General features: G+C 30.9%; 3 protein-coding genes across 3 annotated transcripts; 2 read left to right on the top strand and 1 right to left on the bottom strand.

Moving 5' to 3' along the window:
- Window positions 1-1,206: 1,206 nt before the first annotated feature.
- Window positions 1,207-2,652, top strand: PPL_09019 (uncharacterized protein; the record flags this gene model as incomplete). The annotated part of the gene is made up of 4 exons (XM_020579818.1): window positions 1,207-2,010; window positions 2,084-2,299; window positions 2,372-2,439; window positions 2,514-2,652. 4 exons carry the CDS (start codon window positions 1,207-1,209, stop codon window positions 2,650-2,652), a joined length of 1,227 nt encoding a protein of 408 aa, XP_020430493.1.
- A 258-nt stretch (window positions 2,653-2,910) lies between these two features.
- On the bottom strand, window positions 2,911-5,414 carry rasX (Ras GTPase; the record flags this gene model as incomplete). Its single annotated transcript, XM_020579817.1, has 6 exons — window positions 2,911-3,276; window positions 3,344-3,557; window positions 3,620-3,814; window positions 4,513-4,605; window positions 4,637-5,232; window positions 5,307-5,414. The coding sequence occupies 6 exons, from the start codon at window positions 5,412-5,414 to the stop codon at window positions 2,911-2,913; spliced, it is 1,572 nt and encodes a 523-aa protein (XP_020430492.1).
- A 2,724-nt stretch (window positions 5,415-8,138) lies between these two features.
- On the top strand, window positions 8,139-14,110 carry PPL_09017 (uncharacterized protein; the record flags this gene model as incomplete). Its single annotated transcript, XM_020579816.1, has 8 exons — window positions 8,139-8,231; window positions 8,328-8,711; window positions 8,810-10,282; window positions 10,376-10,497; window positions 10,573-10,673; window positions 11,658-11,719; window positions 12,006-12,696; window positions 12,771-14,110. The coding sequence occupies 8 exons, from the start codon at window positions 8,139-8,141 to the stop codon at window positions 14,108-14,110; spliced, it is 4,266 nt and encodes a 1,421-aa protein (XP_020430491.1).
- Window positions 14,111-14,510: the final 400 nt, after the last annotated feature.

Here is a 14,510-nt window from a genome sequence, read left to right as displayed (position 1 = left end):
CTCTTTTTTGTTTTTGTTCTTTCAAATGTTCTCTATCAAAGCATGCTATATGATATCAAAACAACAACAATAAAAATAAATTTATATGTTGAATAATTAATTTTTTAATTAATATATTTATATATTTGAACATAATTACTATTCCACCACCTTTTTGTATCGTTAATTATTAAACTTCCCATTTCATTATAACCAAAAACAAAAACAACAACAAATTACACAAAAGACAATAAATAAAATCATCAAGAATATAAAATATCTACACTTTTTAATTATACATACATCATAGCTAAACTTCGTCATTTAGGTCAATCTCCTATTATACAAACACAATAAAAACAAAATAGTTTTCATCTTTTTAGTGTACATTAAAAATTAAACATAACATTTAAATAAAATCAATAATAACAATAATAATAATATTACTGCAAAATCAAAAAATTAATTTAACAGACAAAAATCATCAATTTATATACAACAAAGTCATTGTAGAATAATAATGTTATAATTATAATTTATTATCATTTTATTTATCTTTTTCTTTTTTTATAATTATAATTTTAATAATAATAATAACAAACTATAAATTTATTTTAAATTATTTATTTAAATATTATTGTTTATTTTAGAAACAGTACAATTCAACACTCTAGTTTTCAATTGATAACTAATCCAACCAACATATAATTAAAAAATAACCTCTTAAAAAAGTAATTGAAATAGGTAATTAATTTATTTTTAATATAATATAATTACATCAGCTTGTTATACATTTTTATTTTTCTTTGAACTTGAAAGTGTTTTTATTGTCATTCGATAAATTTTAATTAAAAAAATCTTATTTTTACAGTTTGTGTTTATTTTTTTTGATCACACTTCCTTACCAAGTTTGGAATATTATTATTTGGTGTACACACAAAGAATAACTGTTTAATAACTAAAATCGTTTTTACTGGTATTTTAATCTTAAACAATCGAATAGAATAAACTTTTAAATTCTTATCATCTCATCATTACCTTGTTTATATATATATATCAAAACAACAATTTATTAATATATTTATTTTTTAAAAATCTATAGATTTTATATATATTTATTCAACAAATTATTTATAATTTAAAGAAAATCCAATTCGAATTTTCCTTATTAGATTAGATAGTAGAGAAACTTTAAATTAAAAAAAACAAAAAAAAAAACAAACAAAAATGGAAACAGAAATAATGATAGAGACAAATTTAATTCCATCCTCTCCACATACCAACCAAGTAGTTGATGTATTAAATAATAATGAGAATAGTATCAGTAGTAGTAATAATAATAATAATAAAGAGTTAAAAGGAGAGTCTGGATATTGGTCACATGATGTTCTCAGCATTATATACACTCTTTCCAATTGGCTGCGAGGAATCGAAGAGAAGCACTTTGATCCAGAGGAATATAAAGAGAAGGAGAAGGAGCTGTGGAAGGAATGGGAATGGGTTTTGTCGACAACCGAAGAATTTGTACTGAAGCAAAATCAACAGGAATCCGAAAAGGTTCTTGGAGAGCTAAACAATCTCAAAAAGACCGCTTCAAATCTCAAAGTCAAACCATACTTTATCAATCAAGCATCCGAACTCTTGAAAATTCAAACAGATCTCCATCTGGACACATTAAAGTCACCGTTGGATTCCAACAAACGTTCCGCTGTCATCTCCACTGTCATCAACACCATGGAGTCGCAGTGGTTGAACTATATCAAAGAGAGATTCTTCTACGATGAGGAGGAAGCCAAGGAGCCAGTCGAAGATGGTTGGGTAGAGTCAAGCGGTAGTGATTCGAAATCGATTTCAAACACATTTTTATCCGAAATATCCGAAGTACAAGAAATCAAACAGAATTTAAAATTAAACAACACATCTTTCGAAGACATTATCATTTTAAATAAGAATATAAATAAGATTACCTGGATTCAATTCCTCGATAGCTTTAAAGGACAAAAATACTCTAAAGGTATCACTGCAAGAATGGTAAGTTAATTAAACTATTAAAATATAAATTATCACATTCATTTTATTAATAATTGTTTTTAATTTTTTTTAGAAGGATATTGGTTTCCAGGCTTCACATGGTTTAGATGGATCTCTAAACGCAAGAGTTTTAGGTGATATTACCTGGTCAATCTGGAATGCTTTAAATACTGCTTTAAAACAAATTAGGGAGTTGACTCAGGAAGAATCAAGGGAATTAGTTGAAAATGTTTCACTTTTACAACCTGTATTATTAAAGCTTTGGTTAAATACAAAGATTAATTCAAAGGTAAATATTTCAATTCTATAGTATCTATTATTTAATTATCATTACTAATAATTTTTTAATTAATATATTTAGATTGGTGTCAAGAATGAAGGACTTGTAGTTGAAAAGTGGAAAAAAGACGAATTGAGCAAAAAGAAAAAGTAAGAAAACTATAAAATATTTTTAAAAATATTAATAAAAATATTAATATTTGTTTTTTAATCAATATTATTAGGATTTTAGATTTAAAGAGATCTGGCAAACTTGATAAATATACAGGTGAAAAAACCATTGTCATGGCACACGAGAGAAGAGAAATTTCATCTCTTAGATCAACACTTGAACAAAAACTGAAACTTAGACCAAACAACTAATCACACCTAATTTTATTATATTTATATATATATATATATTAATTAGACTTTTATCTCATATATACACATTATATCTATAACCCCATTATATATTTATTCTATAACATCCTGAGCTATGTATATATTATATTAATCAAACTCTGTACAGTAAACTTTGTAAAAAAAGAAAAATAATAAAAAAATGATAAAATTAAAAATCATAAAAAAATATTTTGTTTAATTGTTGTTTATTTTTTAAATGTCTGATTATTGATTTTTTTATGCAGTTGATGTTGGCTTGGCAGGTGCTGCTGGTGCTGCTGGTGCTGATGATGCTGGTGCTGATGATGCTGGTGCTGCTGGTGCTGATGATGCTGGTGCTGCTGGTGCTGATGATGCTGGTGCTGCTGGTGCTGATGATGCTGGTGCTGCTGGTGCTGATGATGCTGGTGCTGCTGGTGCCAGAGCTGCTGGATTATCTTTTGGTTGAGTCGGTTTGGTTGGATTTGGATTGGGTGTAGTTGGATGTAAAGCGGCTTGAACATTATCTAGATATTTTTGAGCATACTTGTTTAACAAGTTAGCAACATCCTTAATAAATTGTGGTACCATTGAATTGGAATAGAATTCGAACATCTTGTCATCCTAATATAAATAAAATTAAAATTAATTAAAAAAGAATATCACATATTTTCTTTAAGTTTAAACGTACTGGTAAGAATCTAATTGAAAATCTAGTTATTTGTAAATTATTAGATCTATTGAACCATGTTGAGCGATCAGCAGAGGTCTTATAATCTCCGGAAGACAATGTTTTATTAAGTAATTCGATATCCTCTTGATCTACATCCATTGGCAATCTCATTGTTAGAAATTGGAATTTCTTGGTGTCAATATTTATAATCAATTGCCAAATGTTTGGATAACTATGAAACCAGATTAATTAATAATTTATTTTTCCAAATTAAATAAAAAGATTAATAATTACCCTGCTTCAGATTTTAATTCAACTATTCTAGCTTTACTCTGATAAACGGCAATAGGTGGGAGAGAAGGAAATGAAGGTCCACTAGTGAATTGACTTATGAATGGTCCCTGGTTCCCTGAGTATGAACCATATGAAATTGATACCAGAGCCAAGGTTACAGCAATTAAAATTATAATTTTCATTTTTAATAAATATCTAAAATATATCTAATTAAAAATATAAATAAAAAAAGAAACAATGAGAATCAATTAATATAATATTTTGAAGGAATAAATAAATATAATTTATTACAATTATTCATTTTTTATTGTTTTCACTGATCATCACTCATTATTCAGTAGAAAGAAATAAAAAAAAATACAATGAAAAATAATTATGTGTGTTATTTGATCAAGTACTATTAATGTTTTTGAAATCAATGATCACTGGGTGTGTGTGATATTTCAACCATATGACAATAAAGGGAGAATAAAAATATTATTTTTAATTTGAATATTCTTATTTTACGTATCGATAATGGTCTATAAACCATCTTATCTGGAGACCAACTCTACACAGAAAAATAGAAAAGATTAACATCATGATTCTTTTGTTGACCCAACACAGAATATCGCGATATGTGAATAATTATTAAAATAAAATAATCTTTTGTATTGTTAATTTGGTATTAAATATATTTCTTTAACAATTATTATTTGTTAAAGAAATTAACTTTGTTTAATGTTTATTTTGGAAAGGGTTTAAAAATATACAGGTTTAAACAAATACAAAGCTTCAACTTGAAATGGTACGGAGTTTGTTGTTTCGTCTTTATGTCTTCGAACTATGATACTGTACAGGGGTTGTTGAAAAAAAAAACAAAAAGGCAAATTGTTGACCTTTTTAAGTATTACAAGTTATTATTATTGGTTGTTGTTGTTGTTGAACTATTATTTGTTGTTGCGGATTGAAAAGTTGTTGATTGTATTATTATGTAATACTTTTGACTAAAATTATTATTATAACACAGAATTTTACATTGTCTTACAGAATGTATTTTGCATGTTATTCATTGTTCTGGTCTTGATTTTGTTTAATTTCTTAACGTTACTGGATACCATAGTCTTGAATTTGGACTTTGATTTGTTGTCATCCTTCTTTTGATCCTTGATTCCACGCTCGCGACGACGCATCTCACGAACCAATTCGTAGAAAGACTCTTCGACGTTGTGACGGGTACGGGCAGATGCTTCCATGTGCAGCATTCCGAGACACTTTGCAAGATCTTTACCTTCTTCGAGAGTGACTTCACGCAGGTGTTCCAGATCGCACTTGTTACCTACAAGCATGATTGGAACGGATTCCTTGTCGAGTACACGTGAGACTTGCTCTTTGAAAAGGGTGACTTGGTCGAATGATGATCTACTGGTGATTGTATATACAATAATGAAACCTTCGCAAGAACGAATCCATTGGTCACGCATTGCTGTAAGTTCCTCTTGTCCGGCAGTATCCAGAATATCCAGAATGCAAGCTTCCTCGTCGATGACAACTTGCTTTCTATAGGAATCCTCGATGGTTGGATCGTAATATTCAACAAAATGATTTGAACATAATTGAATTGTAATGGATGTCTAAAGATAAATATAATAATTATTAATATTTGTTATTTCAATTTTATTTTTTTAGTTTTCTAGATTAAACTTACCTTACCGACACCACCATCACCCAAGACACAAATCTTGAGGTTATTATGGAGACCACCAGCGCTGGTGGTTTTAGACTTGGATGGCGAAGAAACGTGATTCTCAGACATTTTGATTTGATTTATTTATTTATAATTATTATGATTTATTTATAAGGATATTATTAAAGTTTTTTTTTTAAAGACAAATATTTATTTTAAATATTCTGTCTTATACAAATTATTATTATTTTATTAAATTAATAAATAAATAAATATTATTTTTGTATTAATATAATGAGGTATTTAAAAAAAAATATAAACTGGTATAATTGTTTTTGTTGTTTAATTAATTATCTTATTGATGGACTGATTGAATTGTGATGATGTTATACTATCGGATTTAATAGATAACTTGGTTAATTTCTACAAAAAAAAAAAATACAGATCTCTATCTATTATAAATGTAGAATGGTTTGATTTTGGTTTAAAATTAATACTAATATTAATAATAAATCAATAATAATATAAATATATAAATATATGTAGAAATGCAAAAACAAAATCCTAACTGTGTGATTTACAGGTCAATAGTGAAAATGATTAATTAATACTATTTGTTATTGATTGTTGTTGAAGCAATTGGAATTTCAAAAGATATCTTTTTTTTGTGTGTTTGTGTGAGTTTTATTTTGTTTGATTTAGGTTAAATTATTTGTTTGTTAATTGTGTGTGTTGTGTGTGCGTGTGTGCAATGTTATTGAGTGGTTGGTTTTTATTACAAAAAGGGGCTGAAATATCAGTTGATTGATTTTGATATTATAATTGTTATTTATTTAACGTTTATTATTATTATTTATTATTTTTATTATTATTATTATTATTATTTGTTGATTGTTTTTGGTTATGTGGTAAATAATTGTTTGTTGGTGTCTCGAATATATACAAACTCAAAACCTATTATTAAATCAAAAAAAAAACCTTCTCTTCATTAACTTGGAGTAAAATTTTTAAGTGAATTTTTTTATCAATACTTTTTTTATTTTTATTTTTATTTTTGTCTTGCCAATTTCTCGATCAGAAATACAAAGGAAACCGCTATAGTGGGGTGTAGTTTTTTCGTGAGGTTTCAAAATTATGAGTAAAAAATTAAATCCATCAATTAATAGAATACCACAATTTTTTGATGAATGTGAAAAAAAAAAAAAATCTTTTTTCTTTCGGTTCTTCTTTTTTGCAATTTTTTTGCAACACAAATCAGCTCCTTCCCTTCAAATTTGCCCATTGTTCATCATTTTGGGTAATCCTTGCCACCTCCATCATTGTAAAAATTGTGTGGTTGTGTGGGTGTTTATTTTATTTTGTACTTAAGTTTAATTCCTTCATTCTGCAAATGGCGATTTGATAAAAGTGTGTTTAATGGTCTTTTTCTTCCAGGTTACCCCCAAAGCACTTTTAGCAGGTACTCAAAGCCATTCGCAATAGCATCAATCAATAAGTCAAACAATCACAATACAATTAAAATAAAATCATTTCAATTCAATTCATGGGTAGATAGATTTGATTTCATTTGAAATAAAAGTGTGGTGTGTTTGACAGAGATCAATGTAAATATGTGTGGTGGGCACATGTGTTACTCACATTGGGATGTTGACAGTTCAACTAAAAGTGTGACAGAAAAGATATTTTGTGCAACAATCATACTCCTTAAATCTTTTTTGGTTTGAGCTTTGATCTGATATTCTGCTGGGCTTTTCTTCACTCCTCAATAAATTTTTAATTTTATTACAGAGATCTCTTAAAACTTTCAAAAATCCTTTGATTGATTTTATTTACAAAACAAACATGTTTATCCTTTTTAATCATTGATTTGTAAATTTATCCGTTCCTCATTTCATTGGAAACACCCGATATCTAACATTTGAATATCAACATATATTAAACCAAAGCACACACAACCAAATCACACAAACACATTTAATTCAAGTAGAAAAGCAAAGTTAACTCTACACTTCCAATGATTAATCAAAAACCATTTAATAACACTCATTATACTTTAAATGTCATATTCTTGAAATGGTTGTTGGTGCAATGATATAACTTAAACTATAATTAGTAATCAGCAAATTGAAGAAAATGGGTTTGGAGCAATTAATTGCAAGTGAATTTAAATTAAACTTTCCAATCAATCAAAACATGAATTAATGTGTTTAATGTGTTTGATTGTTTATTTTTTTTTTTAATTCTACAATTTAAGAAAATATAATATTTAAATAACATAACACATATGTATTTCATTATCTATATTTAGGTTGGGAAAGTTGAGTTTTCATTGGGCGTTTCTAATCTTAAACATGTTTAATCAATCTATTCTACTACAATTCTCTCTAAAAATAACATTTTTATTCTTCTATTGATTAATTAATAACCTATAATTATATTATTAAATTTTAGAATTACCACTGTGACCTAAAGTTGGTGAGCAGTTATAACTGTTCATTTCATTGGTTTAAAATCTGTATGCTAAAAACAGTTCATCATTGTGAATGAGTTATCAATATACTAAACCCTTTTTACTTTTGAAAAGTTTAAACTTTTTATATATTAAAATAATAATAATAATAATAATAATATATGTATAATTTTAAAACCCTTTTACTTTAGGTTTATTTAAAGAGTAAAACAACTTCATAGAATATCAGTCAAAGATTGATCAAATCTTTTTTTTGTAAAAATTTAATTTTTTTTTGGTTATGAGAATTGAGTTCAATGAAGATCTTCATTTTTGTTTAATTGATTATCTATCTATTTATATATTTATTATTAGATTGTTGTTTTTAGTAGTACTACTATATAATGAAGTATTATGCACATTATGAATCAACTCCAGAGTTCACATTGATTGTTCAAACAAAATCACCAACAGAAACTGTTAAAGATTTGAAACTGGTTAGTTTTTAAGTTTTTTTACTATATTGATTGTTTATAAGTTGATTTACATATCATTAATTATCATTATTATTATCATGATTTATCTTATAATAGCAATTTGTTATAGAGTATAATAAGAAATTCGGTGAACAGAATCAATTGACTTCGAATTGTATCGATTTGAATGATACCAAAGGTAGAAAGCAAGCTGATACTACATTGATTACAAAGGTTGTAAAGAATCTAGAGGATGTCTTTGTGGTAAAGAATTCAAACACACCGATTCCAGATGTTTTTACTCCTGCAGTGGTAGTTCCAGAGGTAGTTACACCCGCACCCACCGTCACAACAACCACATCCAGCAAGTCAACCACATCGAAACCAACATCATCCACACCGAAACCAAAAGTATCTTCAGAGTGTGACCCAAAGAGTAAAGTCATAGTTGAAGCATTATTACAACAGGCTTTAATATTATATGATAAACAATCATATAAAGTATGTATCTAGATTTTCATTTCATTTATGATGTTTGAACGGTTTGAACAACATTTTTTAATATTCTTTTTGTTTTGTTTTGTTTTGTTAATGTTTAGTCAGCATTACCTTTGTTTGAGAATGTATTAAGTTTGTATCCACAAGAGAAAACGACTTTGTACAAACTTGCCGATATCTACTATCAAGCAAAGAAGTATGAACTCTCACAAAAGTATATAGAGTTGGCGTTGAAGTATCATGCCAAAGACAAGGACTATACGCTGTACTTGCTCGGTGCCAAGATTTGTTTGGCAGTGAAGGAGTACGAAGATGCCATTACACATTTGAAGAGTGCATGCGATGCTGCCGGTTCCAAGCACAAAGAATACCTGACTTTGCGAGCGATGCTTGGACGTGCACTCTACGACTCTGGCAACCAACACAACCAACAACAAGGCTGTGATATTCTCAATACTATTGTTCACACCGACGAGTCGGTTCTCGAAGGACTGATGGGATTCGCACATGTGCTGATCGATCGTCAACAGCTTGGCGATGCTCTCACCGTTCTCATGCAGCTGTTGTCGCGTCTCGCCAACAGCGCCGACCGTTCGCCAGTCGCCGACTTTACCAAAGATGCAATCGCCGACATCGTCAAGAAGAAAGGCACTGAATTTCTCTTGTCTCAGCTCAAGGACACTGTCAACAGTGCACCGGTCTATGCATTCATGTCGTCAGTAGTCAAGGAGTATGGCGCGGTCGAGGCGGCAGTCGATTTGATGCGACTGGCATACAACGCCGATCCATCCAACGCCAACTACGCACTCAATCTCGTACACAATCTCGAGGTCTGTAACAAGTATCCAGAGGCAGTGGTCGTCATCTACCAATACCTCACCGCCAACAAGCCAAGAGGATTGTCAAACTACAAATTGACCAACGGTAACATTCTCACCATCCTCGGCAAGCAAAAGCATATCGACTATCTCAATAAACCTGAGAACTATGCCAGTTGGAAGTTGCCAGTTCCCGAGGGTGGCCCGGTGCAGGTCGACAAGAAGATTTTGGTGGTCGACGACGACGATCATCCCAAAGCCGACAAACCATATACCAAGTTTGATTTGGATTTGATCTCGCTTTGGTGTACTATAGCCAAGATTTTCTATGTGGTGGGACTGCTTGAACCATTGCCATTGCTCATCACAGCGCTCGAGCCACTGAGAAAGGATCGTAATCTCCACATGACAACAGCACGTAATGAACATGCTTACTTCTGTTGTGTCTCTCAGTTGATGGTTCACAAGCAACTGCCAATTATCAGTGCACCACCCATTTACATTGCTGGTGACAGTCATGCTCTCACCACTTCTTGGTCGTCGATTACCATCAACGGACAACCAAGATTGTTCCATCCACTCTTGACAACCGGTCTGAAGATGTGGCATTTGAGACCAGCCAGCAAGTTCTTCCCAAAGAATAACTTTTACAACGTGACAACTACCGCACCCAAAGGATCAGAAATCGTCTTCCAATTCGGTGAGATTGATTGTCGTGAAGGTATAGTTGTATCAGTTGAGAAGTGTAGATATAATGTAAGTTTAGTAGTTTTAAAAGAAATAACAACTCAGTCAAACAATCAACCAACAGTATTACTAACAACTTAATTCAATTCAATTAAATTATAGACTATTGAAGAAGGTATGGGTATTACCATTGATATCTATATTAAAGCACTCAAGGAATTGGTTTCAAAGTATAATTATAAAATCTATATACATCCAGTTGTACCTGTATTAAATGAAACAAGGTAATTATTGCTGTTGTTGAAAACTACAAGAAACTAGAAATCTAATTTTATCTTATCTTTTTATCATATTTTCAGAGTTCTTGTAAAGACCTTTAATAAGATATTTAAACAAAAGATTGAAGCAACCAAGGAATTGAAGTGGTTAGATTTCTTTGATCAATTGCTAGACTCTACAGGTAATCAGTTCAATACCCAATACGCATTGGATGGCACTCACATGAACCCATCATATATCAAAGAACTTATGGAGCCAGCAATCAACAAACATTACCAAAAATAGAGAAAATGTCATCGACAAATCAAATGAATATTCATAAATTTTAGTAAAACATAAAGGTTACAAATAAATGAGTGACTCATTCATTCTGTTCTTAATGATTTCTCTTAAATACCATATGGTGGATGTAACTCTACACTTACCACTCCACCTTATCTTCTCAGTTCTTAAGCTCAAAAATTTTGTTTTTTTCATAAATATCACTTAATCAAATCTGAAAATGACTGTTTGTTTGGAACAAAAGTAATAGTGAGAAAAAATAATGATAGATCTTTTTCATCAAAATAATCTGATGAATTAAGGTGATGGGGTATTGCATTTCAGGGGTGGGATTGAAAAAAAAAATTTTGCAAAAAAAAAAAACCTATTCGATTAAACCAAAGAATGTGTTCTACCAGGCTAATCTAAGGGATTTTGCGTTTAAAAATTATTTCTGTTAAAAATAGACGTTTTGTGTTTATTTTGCAAAAATGGTATACAACAATATTCGTTAATCTGAATGATTTCTTTCATTATTGTTTCATAAACCATTGAATGTGATCTTATAATCCAACATTGACAAACAAAATCAAATTAAATGTATGTGTGTTTGTGTGTTTGTGTGTCCGAGTGTGATTTAAATGTGATGAATTCATTGTCGTGACAAACAACCAAGCAAAAACAAAAAAACCAAATAAGCAAAAAAAAAAAAGTAAACCAAACAGAATAGAGTTACAAATCTTACATTCATTTTAAATTCAATTTCAAACTATTATTTAAAACATTTATTTTATTAAATCATAACTTAACTTTATTTTCATTTTTATTTATAACTTAATACTGTTGTTGCAGTTGTGATGTTGTTTTTGTTATATAAATATTAATTGTTAATTTTATTTTTTAGTTATTCATCATTTCTGCGTATCAATATCATCACTAACGGATTATACCATCAAAGATCTTTGTGTGTGTTTGTGAATGTCACTTGTTTTGTGATTCTTTCTCATTTTTTTTTTTTGTGTTAACATATTAAAGATTTATTTATAAACATCATCAACATTCTAAATGATTTTACTTTATACTAATATATCATTATCATCATCATTATTTCAATATTTATAAAACCATTTATTTTTTTATATTTAACATTATCATAATTATTAACATTATCGACGGATTAATTAATATAGGCAATTGCAGTTGGAAATTTCAGTTTGTTCCAAAAAAAAAAAATAACAAAATTAAGATATAGATAAAAACAGAAAAAAAATATCCAAACATGTTGGAGGGTGAAAATAATAGTGGAGACGCAATCCTGATAAACAGTTATGAGAATAATGATGGAGGTGGTAGTTATCCAGATGAAAGCTATGGATTAATAGTTGAAGAGAAAGAGAAGGCCCAAGAGCTGAAATCAGACGCCGATCAAGATAATACAATATACATAGATACACCGACGCCAGGTGGCGAAAATGACGAGGCGTCTCTGGAGAAACCAGCGATCACACCACTTCCCTGGCGAAAGCTGATGGGTCCATTCGTATTGTTGGTCTGCGAAGCCATTGGAAATACATCACTCTTTTCCTATATTGGTTTCATGATCATCCACATGGGAGTGACCGCCGACGAAGACAAAGTGGGATACTACGCCGGTTTCGTAGCATCGTCTTTCAGTTTTGCGCAATTCGTAAGCAGTTTCTTTTGGGGAAAAATGAGTGACAAGTACGGACGTAAACCGATTCTCGTTATTGGATCGGTCGGCTCCATTATATCGGTGTTGGCCGTCGGACTCTCACCGAATCTTCCACTACTGATCGTAGCGAGAACCATCAATGGAATTCTCAATGGTAACATCGGTGTCATTAAAACATACATCGGTGAAGTAACAGATAAAACCAACCAAGTTGAAGCATTTGGTTGGATTGGTTTAACATGGGGTTTTGGTAAGTTTTCAGTAATAACTATTTATGAAAATAGAAGATTATAATGAAAAGCTAATTATTATTTATTAATTTAGGTTCAATTGTTGGACCAATTGTTGGAGGTATTTTAAGTCAACCTGCACAAAATATTCCATTCATTTTCAAAAATAATTATTTCTTTGGACATTTGTTCCCTTTCTTTTTGCCAAATTTGGTGATTGGAATTCTGACTGCTATCGGTTTGGGATTCACCTATATGACAATGAATGAAACCTTGAAGACATTTAAATCCACGAGAAATGATATTGAGATGTCAAATGTTGAAGTAGGCGCAGAAGAGAAGGAAGAGGAGGAGCCAATGGAATTGGAATCCAAGAAAGAACCGATCGGAGTTGATATTGACATCGATAGTCCAATACTGAGTGGAGAGAGTACGCCTCCAACCTCGAACATCGACTACGAGTCGGATAGCGATGAACATGGCAACACAGAGAATAACGATATTCAAAAGAAGGAGAGTCTACTGAAAGATGCAACCGATGCAATGAAAAAGAATAACCAAGATCTAGAAATGACTTCACTCAGCGGAATTTTGGAGCAATCTGCAACTCTACAAGCCAGCGGTGGCATTCCAAAGAGTTCCTTTAAAGGCAAAAGAAGAAGAGCACTACACGAAGTGGACTTGCTTGCCAAAGAGTTGACAAACATGGTGAACAAATACACACCAAGCATTTTCAAAGACAAGTTGATTCTCTCGGCAACCATGTTGTACGCAGCCGTAGGTTTTGTTTACACAATGTACGACGAATCCTTCCCGATCTGGTCGTTGGCGCCCATCAAACACGGTGGACTTTCTTTTACCTCGAAGGATATCGGAATATGCGGAGCGATTGGAGGTGTCTCTGTCATTCTAATGCAAGTGTTCGTTGTCAAGCCAATCAGTCAAAAGATTGGAATCATCAGAACGTTCAAGATGGGTTGCTACGCTTCGGTAGGCACATTCCTTTTGTTCCCAACGCTCAACTACATGGCGCCTGAACCCGAAAAATCATCGAAAACCCATTTGGTCATCTTCTGGATCGTGCTTTCCATTTTCACATTTATCCGTAGTTTCTGCGGCCAATTGGTGTTCACACCGGTGATGACACTGGTCAACAACTCGGCAAACTCTGCGCGAAAGGGACAAGCCAATGGACTTGGTCAATCACTCGTTGCATTCTGTCGTACTATAGGACCAACACTGGCATCGGTAGTGGTGGCCTGGTCGGTATCATCAGGTCATCCATTCCCAATCAATCACTGGTTCGTATTCATCATCATGTCGTTAATGATGTTGGCACCAGCTATCTACACCAACTTCCTTCCAACCTCATTAAATGCACCGATTGAAGAAGATGGCAACGAAGAAAACTCATTAATGATGCATATGGAATAATAAATAATCCAAATACAAATAAACTTATAATATTTATACAAAAAAAAAAAGTTAAAATTAAAAAGGTAAGATTCTTTTCTTTTGCTTTTTTTGATTTTTTTTTTTTCACCAGAGATTTGTTTGGTCAATCAACAAAACAACACATCCTTCATACATTCATCAAATATTACCAAAAATAGAAACCATGGTGTGAATATTATATTTTGTAATAAAAAGTTCCTACTCTTTTTATATTATATTTTAATTTAATTTATATTTTGTTTTGTTTTGTTTTGTAACTCTATAGCTATGTTGTATGTTATTTATATTATTATTGTTGTTGTGTTGTTGAGCTATGTTCGCTACTGTGTTGTTGATGATGTTACTGCTGTTGATGCTGTGTGATGATGTTTATTATGAT

Source organism: Heterostelium album (assembly GCF_000004825.1).
Source record: "Heterostelium album PN500 unplaced genomic scaffold PPL_scaffold9, whole genome shotgun sequence".
NCBI classification, from domain to species: domain Eukaryota; phylum Evosea; class Eumycetozoa; order Acytosteliales; family Acytosteliaceae; genus Heterostelium; species Heterostelium album.
The sequence above is the reverse complement of the archived record's forward strand: the minus strand, read 5'-3'. Positions and strand labels throughout refer to the sequence as shown.